A 21,788-nucleotide genomic window follows, 5' to 3' on the forward strand; every position below is an offset into this window, starting at 1 on the left:
AAATAAATAAATAAATAAAACATTCAAACAAATTTATAATATACCCTAAGCCACTGGGGGTGACATCAGCCAAGAACCAGAGACAAACATGCCAGATACTCTTCTGGGGATATGGCAATGATTTCTAGAAGGCCAGAGACAAACATCGAACGACAAAACAAATACGTGAACTTGTTAACCAGAGATAGCCCCGAAGTGCTGGGAAGACAGTTCCCAAGTGAGGGACAGGAGTGCCACTCACTGGCTTGGGTGCCCCTGAGCCTCTGAGCAGGTGGAATGTGGGCTGAAGGGGGACTGTGCCAGGGAGCCGGCCGTGCAGAAACCACCCCTCCTGCTCTCATCTGGGTGTCCACACGCCCTGGAAGGGCTCAGGAAGCCAGAGGAGAGGACATCAGCCAAGAACCTGGCATGGCCATGTTTGCTTCCTCCCCAGGAGAAGCCAGCCGTGCTTTGGTTTATGCTTTTATAACTCTTGGGCCTGTTCACATGGGTCAGATACCATCACTCTTCCCGGACCAGTGAACGCCATGGTGTGGGGGCAGGAAGGAGTGACAAGGGTGCCTGCTGAGCCACTCCCTGGAACCAGCCCCTGACCTGGAACTGGACTTAGAGGCCCTGTGCCCAGCCCCTGAGACTGGTAAAGACACTGCTCAGTAACGCAGTTAACAAACGAAGAGATGGTCAAGTTCACCCATAACTAAAGAAATGCAAGTTGAAGTTTCACATTTTTGCCCATCAGATTGATAAAGACTAAGAAAATTGATCATATCAAGTGCTGGGGAGGCTGTGGGGAACGACCCCTCATCCACTGTTTGTTCAGCTTCTTATGAAGAATTTGGGGACTTTCGACACTGTCCATCAAATACAAAACTGTGACCACCCTTTGGCTCAGCAGTTTCATTTTAACGAAGCTATCTGAAGATAACATCGGTTTGATGTTTAAAAACAGTGCATGAGGATGTCACTGAATTATAACTGTAGCTTTTGCATTGATTTTGCTCAAACAGGACTGCCTGTCCACATGGAAACAACTCGAATGTCCACCAGCAGGAGACTCCTTAAATAAATTATGTATCGGTATGTATTTAATAGCAATGTCTTGGAAATAAAATATATGCACATATAACAACAACGTAGGTAAGACAGGCATGGAAAAAAATCCAGAAGACAAAATATTGAAATGTTAATAACCGAGATGTCTTCTGGGGGGCATGAAATTTCTTTCTATAGCATGTATTTCTGTAATATTTAAATTTCTGTAAAATTTAAATTTACATCACAAGCATGTATTGCTGTTATAAGCAGAAAAAGATTTCATTTATTTTTAAATGTTTATTTACTTTGAGAGAGAGAGAGCGTGAGGAGAGGCCAAGAGAGAGGGAGAGAGAGAATCCCAAGCAGGCTCCTCTCTGTCAGCGCAGAACCTGACACAGGGCTCAGTCTCGTGAACCGTGAGATCATGACCTGAGCTGAAATCAAGAGTTGGACGACGCTTAACCCATGGGTCACCCAGGAGGCCTGTAAATGACCTCCTGATGACAAAGCCCCCATGGCTCTACATCGAAGGCACAACGGAGACTGTTCCAAAGCCTGGGCCTCACCCTAAGGGAGCCCACAGGGCCTAACACAGCTGGTGGCTGAATTGGGCTTTTCTGCTACTTACAGTTAGAGTGGTGAATGCTACATGCTAACTCGAGATTTAAAAAAGGGAGGTAAGGGAAAGATACTCCAGGGTCATATGACATCCACAGATACGGACAAGCAAGCTTTAGGAAGGGCTGGGACCAGAGAAATTCCAGGGACCTGAAGAGGAGTTTGTGGGTCTTCCCTCCAGGGAGCTGCCCTCCTGGAGCTCTGACACCTCCCAGCCCTGGCTCTCTCAGATCCGTGCCAAATTCCTGCGAGGGAGAATCCGATTGGCCCAGCTGTTAGCTGTGACGAAGGGGGGGGGGCACAGAGACCACCTGCATCCTGGAGAGCCATTGCCCCGGGGTGGGCAGCCGCCTGGACGGTGACTTGTTTGCAGTGGCTGCCTGCGGTAAGAAAGTAATAAACTGAGAAGCTCGAAGGACAGAAATGTATTCTCTCACAGAAGGACAGAAATGTATTCTCTCATAGTTGTGGAGGCAAGAAGTTCAAGGTCGAGGCTTTGGCAGGGCTGGTTCCTTCTGAGGTCTGTGGGAAGGGAATCTGTTCTAGGCCAATCTTCTAGCTTTGGTGGTTTGCCAACAATCTTTGGCCTTCCCTGGCTGGTAGACACCCTGATCCCTGCTTCATGTTCACACGCTGTTCTCCCTGTGTGTGTGTTTGTGTCCAAATCTCCCCTTTTTTATAGAAGGATACCAGTCATATGGGATTAGGGAACCAGCCTAATCCAGAATGACCTCATCACAGTAACCACCCTAATCCCAAATGAGGTCACGTTATGGGGCTCTGGGGACTAAGACTTTAACAAATGAATTTGGGGTGGGACATGCTGGAGAGACCAAATTCAACCCATAGCTTACCTGTGTGGTCAAGGTCCGGAGAAAGATCTGGGCTGGAGGGAGAGCTGGAGAGTCAGTGACCTAATGGAGTGTGAGGAGTCTCTGGAAGCAGATGGAAAACCAGCAGAGTGCAGTGTTAGGAAAGCCACAGATGTGCGGCTTCTGAGAGATAAAGCAAGCACTGAAGAAACCTGCAGGAGTTGGTGATGTATGGTGCCCTTGGCAAGGAAAATTTGGCAGACTCGTGGGAGAAGAAACACTGCAGTGGCTTAGGGAGGGCTTGGGATGTGATGGAATGAGAAAGTGAGTGATAAGGAAAGTTGGTCGTGCAAGGAGGAAATAAAGAGTGTTAGCTGGAGGAAGAGACAGGGTCCCAGGAGGCATTTACAACCTGCTCACGTTTACCGATGAGGGAAAGAACCAGTAGAAAGGAAGAGATTAAAGGGGAAGAGATCATCTCAGCACCAGCTCCCCTGAATGCGCCAAAGCCGTATACCCACAGGCTAGGGACCCTGCTCAGCGAGTGTTTGCGAAATGAAAGTGTGACTGCAGACAGAATCCAGAAAACAGGTGGGAGGGACTGGCCACGGCCACATCTTCAGTCCCTGCAGCTTCTGCTCATACTTCCTGCGGCCGGTGGTGGCTCCACCTGTGGCACTGTTGATGCCAGTGCCAACCCTGGTTCAAATTCAAGATGGAATTTAGATGCCCCTGGGTGCCTCTGAGTCAGGAGCCTAGCCCAGTTTAGTGGGCTGTGGCCAGAGGAGCCAGGCCTTGGGGTATCCCCGACAAGGTCACGGGAGCATGGCTAAATGGTAAGCACATTGTGTTTTCCTCACTGACATTGACTCTGAGCCCAAACACCTGGGACATTAGAGATGCTTGATGTTATAAACTATTTGATAATCATCATCCCGGGAAGAGATATGTAAATAGGAAAGCAAAGTCAGGTTGCTCCTCTCTTACCCCAGGTCACTCCAAAAATGGATAAGCAACTAATGTCAGCAGGGACAGTGGCTACCTCTGAGAGGGGAAAAAGAGGGGAGAGACCTTTCCTTTATATTTTATATACTTCTGGGGTGCCTGGGTGGCTCAGTCAGTTGAACACTGACTTCGGCTCAGGTCATGATCTCGCAGTTCACGAGTTGGAGCCCCGCATCGGGCTCCGAGCTCTGTGCTGACAGCTCAGAGCCTGGAGCCTTCTTCAGATTCTGTGTCTCCCTCTCTCTCCGTCTGTCCCCTGCTAGTACTCTGTCTGTCTGTCTTTCTCTCAAAAATAAATAAAAAGCATTTACAAAAATAAAATAATATTTTACATACATCTGCATTATTTTAATTTTTATAGTAATCTCCATCAGCTCTAAAAGAACCTTACAATATGCCATCTTTGTAAAAATGGATTTTTATTTAAGAATATGCATACATTCTCTTTCTAGAAAGTAGAAACATTACAGATAAGATTAAAGTCTCTTAGACTGTCTCCCCAAACTATCTACCGCAGCATCTACTATTATCACTTTGGTGCGTATCATTTCACATCTTTTAAAATGTATTTTCATGCATAGATATGTCCCCACATTACGTATATGGTCTGGATTTTTGAAGGGATTAAACATAACATGTATTCTTTTTTTTTAAAGTTAATTTATTTTGAGAGATTGAGGTCATGGGTGGGGGAGAGGCAGAGAGAGAGATAGAAAGAGAAAGAGAGAGAGAATCCCAAGCAGGCTCTGTGCTGGGCCAAATCTCATGAACCATGAAATCATGACCTGAGCTAACATCAAGAGTTAGACACTTAAGCTTCTGAGCCACCCAGGAGCCCCTAAACATAACTTTTTCATCTAGCACTTTCTTTCCACTGGACTTTTTCTCTCCATTACTTGTCTTCTGGGGTGGGGGTGGGGGGGTGGACATCTGTTCCTAGAATCCCTCTTCCACATTCTCCTTCCTTCCCTCTCCCCTAGGAGTAACAAGTATCTGGTCTTTCCAAATGTTGCTCCTAAAACCAATCCAGTAGAAGCCCTTGGGGTAAGGTTGCTGGATTTAACAAATAAAAATATAGGAGGCAGATTAAATTTTAATTTCAGATAATGAATAATTTTTAAATAGAAGGACACACAGTGCTTGGGGTGCACTTATACTAAAAACCTAACTCTTATTTTTCTGAAATTCAGATTTAACAGAGTGGCTTCTATTTTACCTGTCATTGCTACCTTGGGGCACTTGTTAAAAGTGGCCTCATCACCTTAGGAGATTCAGTAAGTGTGGGTGGAGCCCAGCCCGGAATATGTGTATTTTTAAATGGTATTCAGATCACTAGCCAGGTTTGGGCACCCCATATTGCACCACACCAGGCTGACTGGGGACCAGGATTCTCTCCCCGTGGAAAATACACATTCATGCTTATACACCCCTCAGTTTTCAACGAGGTAAGCTAGTAGGAGTCAGGCCTTCAGAGTAGCTGTCCCGGGGACTTTTGCTGTGGCGGAGTCCTCTCAGGTGTGGTGCCCCTTCCCCCACTACACTGTCAGGACAACCAGCTCTGCTCCTTTTCCTCAGGCCGCCCAATTTCCTTTGCACCTGCTGACCTGAGTCCCAGGCTCTCTCACGGGTTTGGCCAACCGCTCTCAGCCCAAAGCTGTAACCCTCAAAATCAGCGCAATGGCAGAGGGCCGTGGGACTGGGTGCAAAGAAGAGGGAGGAGTCAGGCGTGGCTCTGGGTTCTTCCTTATGTCTGTTCCCAGCTCTGCCTTCTGGGTTACCCCTCCGCTAGGTCCACTGCCCCTCTCCATTCCCGGTGCCAGGTGAAGGAGGCTCTGGTAGCCTAAGGGGGCGTGGCCAATAGAATCCTAGCCACAGCCACTCCCAGCGGGGCCCTTGGGGTGGGCGGGGGCACGGGTGAGGGGCGTGGCCTGAAAACAATTGTCCAGGCTGGACCAATCTATACCGGGGAGGTGCCTACCTGGGCCCAGGTGCGCTCCGCTCTTCGTCTGTCGGTGATGAAGCGGGCCCAGGCGGCATCGGAAGGAGACCAGGCCGAGTTCCCAATGGAGCCCCTGGGGAGCCAGGTCGCGGAGCCGGAGCAGCTGCAGGTCCCCGCCGACGAACTACGGCTTGAGGGTCTCGAGAGCAGCCCGAATCTGGTCCGAGCCGTAAAGAAGGCGGCGGGCGCGGGCCAGGACCTCGCCGGCGGGAAGCAGCAGCCCCCGGCCCGCCCGGCGCTCACGCGGCTGCCGCCACCCAGCCTGGGCTACGGCGCCTTCCGCCGCCAGACGTCCGCGGACTCCGAGCCGCCGTCGCCCGGCCCTTCCGTGGCCGAGCGGCCCCAGGCCGGCGAGGCGCCGGGGGCCGAGCTGGTGTCGGGGGAGCAGCTGCCTGGCGCCTGGGCCCCGGTGGAACTGCAGGTGGACGTGCGCGTGAAGTCCGTGGGCGCGGCCGGGAGCAGCCGCGCGCCCTCGCCGGCGCCCTCCACGCGCTTCCTCACCGTGCCGGTGCCCGAGTCCCCGGCCTCCTCCCGCCACGCCTTCCCCACCCACCCGCTCCTGCCGCGGACCCCAGCGCGGCCGGAGCGCGGCCTCGACGCCGAGGGCCGGGCCAGCCCCGCCGACGGGCGCGCGGAGCCCGCGGGCTCTCCCACCACGTGCGGCGGCCGCTGCAGGGAGCTGGGGCTGGAGAAGGAGGACGCGCTGCTGCCCCGCGCCGAGACGGACAGCGACGAGAAGCTGCCCCGGGCCATAGAGATCATGGGTAAGCGCGCGCCTGCCCCGGGGGCCCGCGCGGCCGGGGAGGGGGCGACGCAGCCGGAGCGCTCCCCTTTCCCGGCGCCCCGCCGACCACCCCGCTGCCCCGGCCCCGCCTGGCCTGTCCCGCCGAGCTGGGATCGGTAACGTTCGGGGCTAGTGGTTGTACTTGAGCTGTCTGCGATGAAAGAGTAAAACCACTATTTCCACCACCACTCCGCCGTCCCACCGCAAGAACTTTCTCACTCCCTCTTAGTGTGGAAAAGTAGAGGAGGGAGGAATTCCGGGACAGGGGAGGTCTTCCAGGATCACGTGACGGGGGTGGCAACCCGGATGGGAACACAGGTCCCCGGACTCCCGACTCCTGGCTCCTCTCTCAGGCCCAGCCTCCCTTCTCTTGTCAGGGAACCAGAAGGAGCCTGGAAAAGATATAAACAGCCCTGGACTGGGAACTGGGAGGGAGTGGTTGGTGAACCCTGGGGGCATGGGAAAGCTTCCTGGAACTAAGCGTTGAAAGGTGAGTAGGGTTTGGGGGTGGCAGAGGCAACCTTCTAGCTGGAAAGCTCAGGAACAGAGGCCAGGAGGGCTAGCCACCTGCCCAGCAGGCAAAATGCCAAAACCTTAGCCAGGTGAGAGGAAGACCAGGCCAGCTAGACAGGCCGCAAAGCCCGAAGGTCTGTGCCATGTCTCAGTCGTGGGTAGACTTCAGGGACGCACATCGTTCCTTGGCCTTTGCAGTTTGGTGTGAGCACATTGTCTGCCTGATGATGTGTTTTCTATCGCTGCTGTAACAAATTGCCACCAACTTAGTGGTTTGAAACAACACACATTTATTATCTTACAGTTCTGTAGGTCAGAAGTCTGATGTGGGCTCACTGGTCTAAAGCCAAGGTGTCAGCAGCACCGTGTTCCTTCCTGGAGACTCTAGGGGAGATTCCGTAGCCTTGCCTTTTTGTAGCGAGAAGACTCTGCATTCCTTAGTTCATACCCCTCAGAATGTTCAAAGCCAGCAATGTGTGGCTGATTCCTTCTCCTGCCGCCCTCTCGGACTCTCCTGCCCTTCTGCCTCCCTCTTCTGTTTCTAAGGATCCTTGTGATTACGTTGGGCCTACCAAGAAAATCCAGGAGAGTCTCCTCATCTTAAAGCCAAAGGATGATCAGCCTTAATTCCATCTAAAGCCTTAATTCCCCTTTGCCATGTAACCTAACATATTCACAGGTTCTAGGGATTAAGAAGGGGGCATCTTTGGGGGGGAATATTATTCTATCTACCACAATGAGTCTTTTAAAGTCAATAGCTTTTGATCAGATTAATAAGAATCTAGGACTAAAGTTTAAGTGCAGGTCAGCCTGGGACGGAGCCAGGAGGGGTCTGGGCAGGAGCCTTCTGGAACGGAGAACAGGAGCAGAGGCTGGGGTAGAAGGTGTCTTTTGGAGATGGTGGGGCAGCCTAGGAACTCCAGAGGTGGTTATAATTTTGGTGGAATGGGCAGGAAGAATGTACTCACCAGTGCTGGGGGCATGGAGGAAATGGGGCCCAGAGAGGATGATGCCCCAGCATGGTCCTGCCCAGCGGGAGGAGCAGGGCAATTGTGATAGATTTTACCTGAAGGCGATGACACAAAAGCAGAGCCTCACTGGCAGGAGCCCTCTGAGTCCTATGCCAAACTTTGTATTTGGAGGTTTTTATTATATTTTTTAAGACCCCTTCCCTCACCCACCAAATTGAATAAATTTTTTTAATGTTTATATTTGAGTGGGAGAGAGAGAGAGAGAGAGAGAGAGAGAGAGAGAGAGAGAGACAATGTGGGAGCAGGGGAGGGGCAGAGAGAGACGGAGACAGAATCCGAAGCAGGCTCCAAGCTCTGAGCTGTCAGCACAGAGCCTGACATGGGGCTGGAACCCATGAACCGCAAGATCATGACCTGAGCTGAAGTCGACGCTAACCAACTGAACCACCCAGGCGCCCCTCCAAAAAAAAAATTTTTTTTTAATGTTTATAGTTGAGAGAGAGAGAAGCAGTGTGCAGCAGGGGAGAGCAAATTGAATAAACTTGAAGCCCCGCAAAACCTGGTTCCATCCCCTGATACCCGGATTTGGCTAGGAGGGAGGAAGCAGACAGTGTTTCAGTTGCCGGTAGGAAATATGGCAAGTTAAGATGGAGTTCAAAGTGAGAGAGCAAACAGGGTGTAACATCAGAGATGGTCAGTCCAAGATTTGGAAACGGAATTGGGTGGAAGCTAGAGAATGGGCCAGAGGGAAGGACTGTGTGTAATTACCATGTGGGACTGGGTAGGTTTGCAGACCCTGAGCGAATTCCATTTAAGGAAGTCCAGAATTGGAAATAGGGAGAAGACGAGTTTAGAGGGGACTTTAGCAGGCTGCCTGGGTGGCTCAGTCTGTTAAGTGTCAGGCTCTTGATTTCAGCTTAGGTCATGATCTCATGGTTCATGAGTTTGAGCCTCGCCTGGAGCTCTAGTTTGGCTGAGTGCTGACGGTGTGGAACCTGCTTGGGGATTCTCTCTCACTGTTTCTCTGCCCCTTCCTCCCTCCATCGCTCGCTCGCTCTCTCTCTCTCTCTCTCTCTCTCTCTCAAAATAAATAAATTAAAAAAATAATAATAATTGTTTTTAACATTTATTTTTGAGACAGAGAGAGACAGAGCATGAATGGGGGGAGGGTCAGAGACAGAGGGAGACACAGAATCAGAAGCAGGTTCCAGGTTCTGAGCTGTCAGCACAGAGCCCGACGCGGGGCTCGAACCCACAGACCGCGAGATCACGACCTGAGCCGAAGTCGGATGCTTGACTGACTGAGCCACCCAGGCACCCCAAAGAATTGTTTTTGAAAGGGGGTAGGTGGGACTCCTGCCTGGAAATTTGGGGAGGACCCTGGCTCTGTGGGAGGCCATCCCCAACGTCAGCACTGCAGCCCAGGGTGGAAGGTGTGTGAGACTATGTAACCTGCTGTATTTCTTTTCTGAAAGGTCAGAGCTGAATTTAGTGTTCAGTCACAAGAGTTACATTGACGGAGGTGATTGGTAGATTTGTTCTCCTTTTCTTCTGCAGGCTTTTCTGCTTTTTAAGACTATCAATGTATATGTATTTTTTATTCCAAGCATTTTCAAATCACTTTTTTTGGTAACAGCTTCATTGAGTCATAATTCATATACCATAAAACCCACCCATGTAAAGTGTACAATCCAGTGGTCGTCAGTATATTCACAGAGGTGCACAACCATTACAGTTGGTTTTAGAATATTTTCAGGATGCCTGGGTGACTCCGTCAGGTAAGCGTCCGACTCTTGATTTTGGCTTAGGTCATATCTCGCTGTTTGTGAGTTCGAGCCCCACATCTGGCTCCACACTGGCAGTGCAGAGCCTGCTTGGGATTCCCTCTCCCTCTCTCTCTCTCTCTCTCTCTCTCTCTCTCTCTGCCCCTCCCCCGCTCACTTGTTCTGTCCCTCTCTCAAAATAAATAAATAATTAAAAAAATGTATTTTTTCAATACCCTAAAAGGAAACGCTGTATCTTTGAGCCATCACCCCCAGCCTCTCCCCAGCAACCACTGATCTACTCTCTGTCCCTGTGGGTTTTGCCTGTTCTGGACATTTCATAAATGGACTTGTAATATGTGCCCTTATGCGACAAGCTTCTTTCACTGAGCATAAACTTTTCAGTGCTCAGCCACGTTGCAGCCTACATCAGCACTTCCTACCTTTTCATGGCTGAATATTGCGCTGTATGGATATACCGCATTTTGTTTATCCACTTATCAGTTGATGGAAATTTGGGTCAAATCCCTTTAAGAAGCGGATTATGTGTTTAAAAAAAAAAAAAAAAGAACAAATTCCTAACAGGTCATAGATGGAATGTGACTCTTCACAGATCACCGTAACATACTTCCCTTTCCAGTCTTTGAAGCAAGCGTTTTTCCTAATGGAAAAGGGAAGTCAAAGATTTCAAAAGTGCCTTTGCTTTTAAAGTTGAATTATGATTGCAAACATGTTTTCTTAAAAACCTTGGAAGTGTGTCCCAACTTTCTTTGTGTATAAGTTGTGTGTACCATACACACATGTGTGCACTCATATGGGGGGTGTATCCTGTGCATATGGTTTTAAAAATGGCATTAGTCGTTTCAAAATAGTAAAATATTTGCTGGAGAATTACCTCTGCTGTTTCCGGCTTTGACAAATACGATGACTTGCGTTCTTGGGACCCTTACACTGAATATGTAGGTTTCCCAACCCTCATCCCCGAGATGTGGCTGGGTCCCATGGCCCCTTGCGGCCAAGTGCCTGGGAGAGGAGAGGCCTCTTCTTACATTAATTGATTTCATGCTTCTGTGTCCTGGCAGAGGTCAAATTCAGATTCAGGAGTACTCAGTCACTCGTTTATTTATTTATTTTAAAGTTTATTTGTTTATTTTGGTGGGGGAGGGGCAGAGAGAGAGAGAGAGAGAGAGAGAGAGAGAGAGAGAGAATATCCCAAGCAGGCCACACTGTCAGCAGAGAACCCAACACGGGGCTTGAACTCACGAACCTTGAGATCATGACCTGAGCCAAAGTCAGACACTTAACCAGCTGAGCCACCCAGGTGCCCCAGGAGTGCTCAGTTACTTTAGATGTTTCTGGGTAGAAAGCCGCCATGAGCTGTCTGAGGCCGCGATTAACCATTTACTGTGTTTTATTCCCCACATTTCCCCCCTGGCCTCCCTGGTTACTCCATCACCGGGGCAGGATGATTCAAATATGTTCTCTCTCTCCTGCCTGCCTATCTCTGAAGTTCCTTTCCCCTCTGCAGCCTCATTCTAGTTATCTGGTCCCCTGGGTCCAGCTCACAGGAGCTGCTGACAACTCAGGTCTGTCTCCTGCTCTATGGCCTGCAAAGCACACTCTGCACGATGCCTCACCAGTGGCCTCCAGTGGCCTGGAGAGATAGGAGAGGCAGGTGGGAAAACACACCAAAAACACTTGGGGGACCCACAGAGCCAAGGCTGGAAGCCAGGTCTGCCAACGTTTAAACTGAACCCCCATCCCTCCCGTTTGCAGCTTTATCTCCTGGTACCTTGAGCCCCATGAGTGCAGGGGTCTTGCCCTGTCCCTGGTGGTATTTGTGCCCTGTGTCTAATGCACGGTTTGTGCTCAGCAGATGGTTGTCAGCCAATCGTTTGTTCTCCTTCAATGGATTCTTATGTCTTCTATTTTTTAATTTAATTTAATTTTTTATTTTATTTTTTATTATTTTTTATTTTTTTTTTTTAGCGTTTATTTATTTTCGAGACAGGGAGAGACAGAGCATGAACAGGGGAGGGTCAGAGAGAGGGAGACACAGAATCTGAAATAGGCTCCAGGCTCTGAGCTGTCAGCACAGAGCCCGACGCAGGGCTCGAACTCACGGACCGCGAGATCATGACCTGAGCCGAAGTCGGCCGCTTAACCGACTGAGCCACCCAGGCTCCCCTATCTTCTATTTTTTAAAGAAGCAGAACATCTTCTAGTGATTTCTCCTCAATAATAATTTTCTAACCTAAATTGAGTGGGTTTCTGTGGTGTGTTGGGCCAAGGTGAGGGGGGGTGCTAAGGCAGGCGTGATGCTGGTGTACGAGTCTTGGGTTCTAACCTGTCTCTCCTGGTTGTCCCCTCCCCCAGGGCTGCCTCTGTACATGAAGTCCCTGCGCTGGGCCCTAGTGGTCATGGCTGTGTTTCTGGCAGTGTCCGCGGTCACCATTGTGGCCCTGGCTTCTAGAGTAGGTATGGTGCCTCCTCCTGGTCCCCTCTCCTCCTCTGGCCACCACCAGGGTGTGTAGTCCTGACAGCAGCTTTCTGAGAACTAGAAACACACACACACACACACACACACACACACACACACACGCACACACACCCCTGCCCCGGGCAGGTGCAGCATGAAGACATGGGGCTTGTTGAGCACAGAGAGGGAAAGGAGCTCCTTCCTCCCACTGGACACAGCCTGTGTTCTGACGAGCAGTGGGTTGACGGCCCCCGCCTCGGGCGGCTTTGGCCATTGCACAAACTCTACAGCCTGCCCGGGTCCTTGCCCATCCCGCTTGCCCTTCCCAAGGCTTACCACTTCCATGCTCCGGATCTGTCCCATCAGTCAAGGCCATGGCCAGACTTTCATTTTTTACCGCGCATCCGTTCAGCTCTTTACAGTGGTCTCTGTGCTTGCAGGGGCCACTTGCCAGCCGTGCCCCCCGGGCTGGATGTGGTGTGAGGAGCATTGCTACTACCTCTCTGCCGAGGCTCAGGCCTGGGAGGCCAGCCAGGCCTTCTGCTCGTCTCACCATGCCACCCTCCCCCTGCTGGGCCACATCCAGGTGAGAAGGGAGCGGGCGGCAGAAAGATGGACGTATTGTTACGGATCGCCCATTCCTAGCGCTGGAAGGAATCTCAAAGATCTAGTCCAACTCTGCATTGCAGAAAAAGTCACCTAGGCCTGGGGAAATAAAGTTACATGCGGGAGGACCAGACATCAGGACTCCCAAGGTCGTCTTAGAATGAAGACGCAGAGGTGGAGCTGGGAACACGGGCGCAGGCGTGCTCCCGTCCAGCCGGTGCCAAGCCCTTCACAGTGAGGGTTCCTTCGGTCAGTGATTTAATAAGTATCTATTGACCACCTACGCCGTGTTTGGCCCTGGGGAGTCAATGAGGAGCCAGAACAGCCCATTCCTTAAATGTTAGCATTTAAGGAAGTTCCTTTCTAGTCCCATTTTTTGAAGAGTTCTAAACATGAGTGAGTTTCATTTCATGGGATGCTTCTTTGTGTCTGTTTCGAGACGATACCGTTGTTTTCTCTTTAATCTCTGTGGTGAATTACGTTGGTCTGCGTTTACTTATTTATTTTACTTTTTGTTTTTTATTTTTTATTTTATTATTTATTTAGAGAGAATCCCAAGCAGGCTCTTCACTTCAGTACAGGCCTCTTGTGCTAGTTGACTTAGCCGTGATGTTTTCTTCCTCAAATACTTCTGGATTTGACTTGTTAATATTTTACTGAAGATTCCACATACATAACATTCTGTTTTCTTGGACTGTTCCTGCCCAGTCTTGACACAGAGCTGTTCTGTGCTGCACAACAGGGAAGGTGGTTCCTGCCTTCTTTCTCTCAGAGAGTTCCCTGGAGATGGACAGAAAACCATGCTGGAGAAAATGTTTTACCGTGAACATGAGTTATTTCATTACCAGGAATAGCACTGACGTTTCAGAAAACATGGAGAAATGAGAAAGATACAATGTAGATTGAAAACCATCAAATCTCAGTATGGTAAAAATAAATATACAAAGGAAAAACAGAAAGGAAATATGTATAGTAATATCCTAATTGTGGTTACCGCTGGGGGCAAGATTACGAGTGATTTTTTTTTCTTCTCAAAAGTTTTAATTTTTTCTAATCTTCTAAATGTTCTGTGAATAATGTGTGCTACGTAATTAGGAGGAAATGCTAGAGGGACAGTAGCCCTGTAAGCAGGAGGTCAGTATTTAAGCATTTTTGTCGGGGGCCTGTGTCAGACCTGAGTTCTTATATTTGTCAGATAAGAACATTCTCAGGCCCCTGGTTGCGTCTGCAAAATGGAGGCCAGTGGGAATGGAGGTGGGTCCCTAGAGAGTGGCTGGAGCTGGGGAGGGGACCCAGCTGGGCAGTGACCCACTGAGCACAGCAAGTGTCCTCGGAAAGCCTGTCCCTGCCCTCCAGCCTCTAAGCAGACGGGTTGAGTTCAGAATGACCTCAGCCCTCTGAGCAAAAACTTCCCTGTGGCTGGTGGGTCCTCCAAGGGGGAGATGAACTTCACCAAATTGCAAGCTTCAGATAAAGAATTCTTTTAACTTTTTTTTAACATTTTTTTAAAATTTTTTTTTTTTAATTTTTTTTTCAACGTTTTTATTTATTTTTGGGACAGAGAGAGACAGAGCATGAACGGGGAGGGGCAGAGAGAGAGGGAGACACAGAATCGGAAACAGGCTCCAGGCTCTGAGCCATCAGCCCAGAGCCCGACGTGGGGCTCGAACTCACGGACCGCGAGATCGTGACCTGGCTGAAGTCGGACGCTCAACCGACTGCGCCACCCAGGTGCCCCTTTTTTTAATTTTTTTAATTATTTTTTTTAATGTTTATTTCTGAGACAGAGCGAGACAGAGCATGAGTGGGGGAGGGGCAGGGAGAGAGGGAGACACAGAATCCGAAGCAGGCTCCAGGCTCTGAGCTGCCAGCACAGAGCCCGACACAGGGCTCAAACTCATGGACCATGAGATCATGACCTGAGATGAAGTTGGACACTCAACTGACTGCGCCACCCAGGCACCCCAAGAATTCTTTTAAAACTAAGCATACAAGATCAATTATTTGAAACATAAGTATATAGGAAACATATCATGAAGTCTGGATAAGCTCCTTGCAAGAAGACAAGGGTGAAGATTTGGGTCCTGGGCTGTTCAAATCTGGAACGTGATGACTGTGGAGCTCTCCACGAGGACAGAAGCTTCAGGAGGCACCGGGCAAGGAGGAGCAGCTGAGGGTTGGCAGGCAGAGGGAGCTGGCAAAGGCCAGGCTCCAGGAGCTGGGACACACACACCCGGGGACATTCCAAGGTGCCAGTGACACACACAGCCCTGGATCAGCAGGTCTCAGCCTCCCTAAGAGCTGATTTTGCTCGCAGTTAGAGAAAAGGAGAAAGTTTAAGTGTCATCGGTCAGCAGACTCACTCGCCATTGGTTTAAGAACAGCTGTGTTTGTGGGGTGGAGGGAGGAAGAAGCCACAGTTGACTACAGAAAGGTGAAAAAAAAACCATGAAAAAATCTCCATCGTAAGATTACGAAGATTAACTAATTGGAGCATTTGAATATGAAAGCTGAAATGTATGAAGGCAGGAAGTAGAGTGGTGCTCGTCAAGCAGGTGGGGGGATAGGAGGGTGTTTAATGGGCCTGGAGTTTCCACGGAGGAAGATGAGAAAGTTCTGGGGATGGACGGTGGTTGCACAACATTGTGAATGGACATAATGCCAGCAGCTTGTACACTTAAAAATAGTTAAAATGCTAAAGTTCTTGGTATGTATTTTATTCACAATTTTTAAAAAAGATGTTTGAAGACTAATTTAGCAGATAATTTAGCTCACTTTTAAGATGGAAAATATGGGATTTCAAGGAAATTCTGCTGAGGGTCATATTCCCCCATGTTCCCAAATTGGTGGCAAAGTTGGAGAAGCACCAGCTGAAGGCCATGGAGGCCCTGGGATTTCGGCGGCCTCATACACAGCAATTCTTTGGACCATAAGTGACTCAGAAGTTTCTGGAACTTAATCTATGGATGATGCTTTCCCCAGGCCATATTTTTGGTCTCCTGCTCTTCTTTGCTTTGCGTGTTTTCATATTTACGTTTTCTGGCATTACATTTTCTTTTTTTTTTTTTTTAATTTTTTTTTCAACGTTTATTTATTTTTTGGGGGACAGAGAGAGACAGAGCATGAACGGGGTGGGGCAGAGAGAGAGGGAGACACAGAATCGGAAACAGGCTCCAGGCTCCGAGCCATCAGCCCAGAGCCCGACGCGGGGCTCGAACTCACGGAGCGCGAGATCGTGACCTGGCTGAAGTCGGACGCTTAACCGACTGCGCCACCCAGGCGCCCCTCTGGCATTACATTTTCTACGTACTTGTCACTGTTACCAGCATTGTAATTTTCCATCGTGTTGATGTCCCATAACGTGCCTAGTTATTTCCTTATTACTAAGCAACTGGGTGGTTTCCATTTTTTCTTTACAAATAACACTGTGTTATCTTTGGAGAAGTTCATTTCCTCCCCCTTTATGTTCTTGGATTTTTCCTCCAAAGTGGAATCACTCACTCAAGTGGTCAGAAGGATGTCACTGCTCCTGTTAAGGTGGCACCGAAGTATGTTCTGGAAGATGCACCAGCATCGCTGCCCCACACCGGGACTTACAGCACTGAAACATCTTTTTCCAAGTTAAAAAAATTTTAATGCAATGTTTTCATTCACTCTGTTGCCAAAAACAACATGACCTCAAGGACAAATACTCAAAAGAAAAAGAAAAACGGTCTCTAATAGCTCTCCAACGCACTCCCGGCTTTTATCGTTCCTTGCGTGTCTGTGTTTGTGTGCGTACGTGTTTTGTCATGACGGTGATCATGGCGCAGCTGATTGACGTTCTGATTCACTGTAACCCTGTCTGATGACTTTCCTCATACCGCTCCGTGGCCTTCGTACTTGTCTTCTTTTTGTAAATGGTCGTGACATCGCGCCCAACTGGTACAGGGTACATTACGCTCTCGCTGACAGGTGCGCTCTTGCTGGCCATCTGCTCCCAGGCCCCCTCCGCGGCCGCCTCAGCCCTGTCATCGCCTCCTGCACAGTCAGGCTGTTTGCTCCCCGGATGTACTCTGGAGTCTCCCAGCTTTCTCCCCGCCTCTCTGGCCGCTCAGTATCCATCTCGCGTTGCTGGGTGGGGACTGGCATTCGCATCCTCTCTCCCCGTGAAGCGGAGATGGGATCACCCCCATTTCTGGTCCCCAGTCCTGAGCACAGTGTCTGCCAACCCACGAGCATCCAATACAGCTTTCCACTTCCTGATGTTCTGGGAGAGCCGGGTTGAGCCGAGTCACTTCTCTGGTCACTTCTCTGGCTCAGTAAGTTGGGAATCTGCAGGAGGTGGGGCAGGGGTGGGGCAGGGTGGGGCACAGAATTCCCGGGGAGGAGCCTTACTAGTGTCGGAGAAGGGTGACCAGCTGCTTTTCTCCTTCAGGACTTCCTGAGCAGATACCCAGTCACCAAGTACTCCTGGGTGGGGGCCCAGCGAGGCCCCCAGGGCTGGCACTGGATTGATGGGGCTCCACTACCACCCCATTTGTAAGTGACCGTGGGCCTGGGTGGGTGGCCTCTCTGTCCTCAGTGTGACCAGAATGACATCACGGCAGGCACCGAAGAGGGGTCGAGGCCTTCCTTTCCACTGACACCTCCCCCACTGTTGATCTGGATCCTCCTTCTGTTCCAAGTTTCAGCCCCCTGCTCCACCACCAGCCTGGGGTAGCTCTTGAGAGACACCCCTCCCCCACTGCCCCACTCAGGGCCTGGTTTCATTTAGCCCCAGTCACCCCATCCCTTATTGGGCCCCCTAGCGTACCCACCCGAGCAGGAGCGTCACCCTGTTCGGTAGATAAGGGGCACTGCACGGAGGGGGCGGGTGGTTCTCTCAAGCTATGGGGCATCCTCATTCCAACCCCAGAGCCCTTTGCAGACTCTCCTGGCTCTGTGCAGTGGTCACGCAGTCCCCACGCCAGCCCTGGCATCGGGCGCACCGGCCGGCCGAGCCCGTCATCCTGAGCCCGGCCCCTCTTCTCACCCTCCCCAGACTCCCAGAGGAAGATGAGGACCAGCCGGATCTCAAGTGCGGGGGCCTGGAGGAAGGCAAGATTGTGGCTTGGGACTGTGCCTCTCCAAGATCCTGGGTCTGTGCCAAGGGGACCAAGTGATTTGGGTTCTGCCCATCCAGAGACATGAGGGCCTGTGGCCTGTCAGTGGAGGCCAGGGTGCCGGCTGGGGTAGCCGCTCCCCTGGACCCAGGCTTCCAGGTGTCCCTGCCCTGTGCTCGAGGGGCCCTCCCTGAGCGAACCCGGGACTGGACTTCTGGTGCAAGCAGATCACGTCCAAGGGAAAGGAGGTTTCCTGTGGCCCCGGGCAGAGTGTATTTTAGTCTCCGGCTCCCGAAGCGGACTTGTTCGGTGATGTTGGGATGGCTTCTTAGCATCTTGGAGCCTGGGTTTCTCCCTTATTAAAATGGCCATTTCCCATCCTATCCCTGTACCTGTTTGGTCACACGTGCACACCCTTTCGGTCTTAAGGACCAGGAGGACTTCACGATCACAGGTGCTGCCGGTCGGTTCTCGCCCGGGCCCGCAGAGCCCGGGGACTTGGCAGCCGCCGGAAGCGCCATCCCCGGGCACTTGGGGGCACACCACCCCCCAGCAGTGTCTGCAGGACAGCACATGCGAACTGTCCCCCCCCCGCCCCCCACCGCCCCGGAGGCGGGAAGAGGGTTTCCTCCCGGGCTGGCACAGGGTGGGTGCAGGGCTGGCGGGGCTCCCGAGGCAGGGAGGGTGCAGATCTCCCGCCCGGGGCCGGAGATGCCACGGGAGCCGCAGAGCGTGGGGTCCCGGTGAGAAAGGAAATCAGAATTGTGGGGACACCGGCCTGCAGAGGTCTGTGTTGGGGTTCAGTGAGGGGCCTTTGGGCCGAGGGAGTGGCCACAGGGTGAGCCGGAAGGACTGGTTCAATGTCTCCAGCCTGCATAGACCTCTCTCCAAGTGACAGGAAACTGTACCTGCGTCGCATCTTGGCGCTGAACATCTGACGCGACTGTCCCATGCGGACCGGCCTTCCTCTCTGGAGGTAGGCCATGCATTCGGGTTCCTGTCAGACAGAAGCCTTGAGGGGTCCGTTCAGACCAGAGGTTTGTGCGGCACGGATGGGCCGACCGGTGGAAAGGGGGGGGTCCTTAGAAATACTGGGGTTTCTCTTGGCTTGCTTATTCCAACTCCAGTTGAACCCCGCAGCCTGGTAACAGGTTCCGCTTTCACACCGCGGAGCCCTTCTCCGCAGACGTCCTGAGTCCGGCGTGTCGGGCCGGCTTAAGGCGGAGGGCCCGGCTCGCAGCTACCGCGGGCCTGCGGCTGCGGGGGCACAGGTGCCCAGGGCGTGGCGGTTTGGTGGCGGGGCCTGGAAATTGGCAAGTGTTGTAGCTTCCCTTGGTGAGGCAGGGCAAGAAGAGTGAACGTGGGATCTAGCGTCCTAAGAAGCTGCTAGTTCCTGCCCAAAGCAGGCAGCCCCGGAAATAGCAGTGTTAGTATATCATTTAGAAATACGGAAACAAATGCTAGAAGAAAGGACAAAAACAATTTTTTTAAAGTTCGTTCACTTACAGAACCAGCGGGGAAGGCGGGCAGAGAGAGACGGGGCCAGAGGATCCAAAGCAGGCTCAGTGCTGACAGCACAGAGCTGGATGTGGGGCTCAAACCCATGAACCGTGAGATGGTGACCTGAGCTGAAGCCTGACGCTTAACTGACTGAGCCACGCAGGCGCCCCATGACAAAAATAATTTAGAGTGGTTGCCTTGAAACTTACCAGTGGTGACAGAAGTCAGAATAGTGGTTGTCTGGGGAAATATGAACCGAGAAGGGGCACCTAGCAAACATTCTAGGGTGCTGGAAACGGTCTGGGTCTTCGTCTAGGCGGGCTCGGCGGGGGGGGGGGGGGGGGCCACACATGTAAATATTCATCAAGCTGCACACTTAAGAGTGAAAAGCTTCTCAGTGTCTCCAAGGAGCAGAAATAAGGTCACAGAGGGGCCAATCTCTTTTGATTTTTAGTGTTACTAAAGCCATATTCACATGTTTGTTTTTTTAAGACCCTGTATTTATGTACTACTATGATTAAAAGAGGAGTTGGACGGGGCACCCGGGTGGCTCAGTCGGTTAAACGGGTCACGATCTCATGGTTCGTGGGTTCGGTCCCCACGTCAGGCTCTGGGCTGACCACGTGGAGCCTTCTTGGGATTCTCTTTCTTCCCGTCTCTCTCCCCCTCCCCTGCACTCTCTTTCTCTCAATAAATTAAAAAAAAAAAAAAAAGAGGAATTAGACTTTTTTTAAAAGGTCCCCAAGATTCTGAGGCACAGCCTGGCTGGAGAGCGGCGGGCTTCGGAAGGGAGCCCCGTGGCCCCCCCTTCTCGCAGCCCCTGATTCCTTCCTTGGCCGGGGGCCCTTCTCACAAGTTCCAGCCTGGCCTTCAGAGCCTGTCTTTCCCTTTGTACAGAACAGAAGCCGGCAAGTTAGGCGGCAGGTTGGTCGGCCTGGGATTCCCCTCGAGTCATTTCTCTAGTCTCTTTCCCCACCGGGCACCACCAGCTGCTCTGGCGTGAAATCCAGACGTGGCTTGTGTCCCCGAGCTGTGACACCGGCCTCTGGCACGGGCGGCTCCGGCAGCCTCTGGGGTGCCCGTGACTCCTCCCCGCCCGGTCCTGAGATTCTGACTCAGTGGGTCAGATTTCCTGGTGAGGCTGATGCACAAAGCCCAGAAATCATATTTTGGGAAACCCTGTCTGAAAGAGCCCATCTCACCACCGGAGCGGGGAAAAAAAGATGTGTAAATGTGTTTTAAGTCAGCTTTATGGAGACAGAATTTGCCCGAAAGAAAATGCACCCGTCTCGAGAGTACTTTCCGACAAACGCAGGTTCCCACGTGACCACTGCCAGACAAGATGCGGAATTTGTTCCACAAGCCCCAGAAAGTTCTCTCGTGTCCCTTTGCCGCCAATCCTTCCTGACCTCCAGTCCCAGGCACACCCGTTCCGTCTCTATAGGTAGGTCCAGCTGGTTCTAGGAATTCATATAAAAAGAGAAGCGTGTAGCGCGTCCTCTGGTGGTTGCTTTCAAACACTCGCGTTCCTGCACATGTCCACGCGGGGCTGCCTCAGGGTTTATCTGCACTCGGGTTGGTGACACCCTGCACGGCTGTCTCCAGGGTCTGCCCGTTGTCCATACAGCTGCCGTGAACACTGGGATACGAGTCTTTGGACGTAGGTTTTCATTCCTCTGGGGACCTGAGAGGAAGGTTGTGTGGGCAGGATACGCTGACTTTATTTATTTTTTTAATATCTATTAATTTTGAGAGAGACAGAAAGAGAGAGCGTGCACGTGAGCGGGAGAGAGGCAGAGAGAGAATCCCAAGCAGGCTCTGTGCTGCCAGCGCACAGCCCCACGTGGGGCCCGAACCCATGAACCGTGAGCTCCTGACCTGAGCCGAAATCGAGTCGGATGTTTAACCAAGGATATGCTGAATTATTAGAAACTGCCACATCGTTCTCCCGAGTAGCTGTACCATTTTACAACCCCCCGTACCACAAAATACAGGCGTTCCTGACACTCCGTATCTTCACCGACACTGATGTTGCCGGCCTTTCTCTGTTCAGCCATTCTGGTGGGCGTGTGGTGCTATCTCAGCGTGGTTTCCCTTCTCATTTTTTTCCCATTGACATATAGTCGACACACAATGTTACATTAGTTTCAGGCATATGGCACTATAATTGCATTTGCATTTTCTTGACGACTGATGCAGAGTTTCTTTTCATGTGCTCGTTGACCATTCCTATATTTTCTCTTGCGGTTCTCATACTGATGGTGAGAGACCATACTTGGAGAAACCCTACCTAAAAGACCTACGTGCCTGCCAGGACAGAGCATTTTGAAAGTGATGATTTTTTTTTTTTAAAGTGTATTTATTTATTTTGAGAGAGAGAGAGAGAGCACGCGCTGTCAGCACAGAGCCCGACGCAGGGCTCTATCTTACAAACTCTGAGATCATGACTGAGCCAAAAGCAAGAGGCAGACCCTTAACCAACTGAGCCACCCAAGCACCCCTAAATGGAAAATCTAGGATATCCCTCCACTTGGTGAAATATTTCAAAATGGAGAGTTGGGGAGAAAAGATATGATAAACACCCATATGCCCTCTCCCTAGATCTGATAACTTAACATT

General features: G+C 51.1%; 1 protein-coding gene and 1 long non-coding RNA gene across 3 annotated transcripts in view; both read left to right on the forward strand.

The window, feature by feature from the left end:
* The window catches only part of LOC121028259 (uncharacterized), a 9,853-nt gene extending 7,919 nt beyond the window's left edge, over positions 1 to 1,934 (forward strand). Inside the window, exons 3-4 of one of the 2 annotated variants that reach the window (XR_005789148.1) lie at positions 434 to 1,077; positions 1,835 to 1,934. This is a non-coding gene — a long non-coding RNA (uncharacterized LOC121028259). Of the gene's footprint in view, positions 1 to 433; positions 1,374 to 1,834 lie in introns of those variants that run through there. The other variant, XR_005789147.1, reaches the window with a different exon arrangement.
* Positions 1,935 to 5,454: 3,520 nt separating this feature from the next.
* KLRG2 (killer cell lectin like receptor G2) lies at positions 5,455 to 18,052 on the forward strand. The gene is made up of 5 exons (XM_040471805.1): positions 5,455 to 6,233; positions 11,877 to 11,978; positions 12,420 to 12,565; positions 17,003 to 17,106; positions 17,609 to 18,052. Exons 1-5 carry the CDS (start codon positions 5,486 to 5,488, stop codon positions 17,727 to 17,729), a joined length of 1,221 nt encoding a protein of 406 aa, XP_040327739.1. The 5' UTR covers positions 5,455 to 5,485; the 3' UTR covers positions 17,730 to 18,052.
* The last annotated feature ends 3,736 nt before the right edge of the window (positions 18,053 to 21,788 follow it).

The sequence above is a fragment of the Herpailurus yagouaroundi genome, unplaced genomic scaffold (genome assembly GCF_014898765.1).
Source record: "Herpailurus yagouaroundi ecotype Mexico unplaced genomic scaffold, PumYag 100, whole genome shotgun sequence".
Taxonomy (NCBI): domain Eukaryota; kingdom Metazoa; phylum Chordata; class Mammalia; order Carnivora; family Felidae; genus Herpailurus; species Herpailurus yagouaroundi.

What these genes read in the sequence shown, in the direction of transcription:
- KLRG2 (XM_040471805.1), top strand. Translation starts at nt 5,486, where the DNA reads ATGAAGCGGGCCCAGGCGGCATCGGAAGGAGACCAGGCCGAGTTCCCA. An exon ending in CCGGGCCATAGAGATCATGG is followed by an intron (nt 6,234 to 11,876) that starts GTAAGCGCGCGC and finishes CCCCTCCCCCAG; the next exon opens with GGCTGCCTCTGTACATGAAG. An exon ending in CCCTGCTGGGCCACATCCAG is followed by an intron (nt 12,566 to 17,002) that starts GTGAGAAGGGAG and finishes TTTCTCCTTCAG; the next exon opens with GACTTCCTGAGCAGATACCC.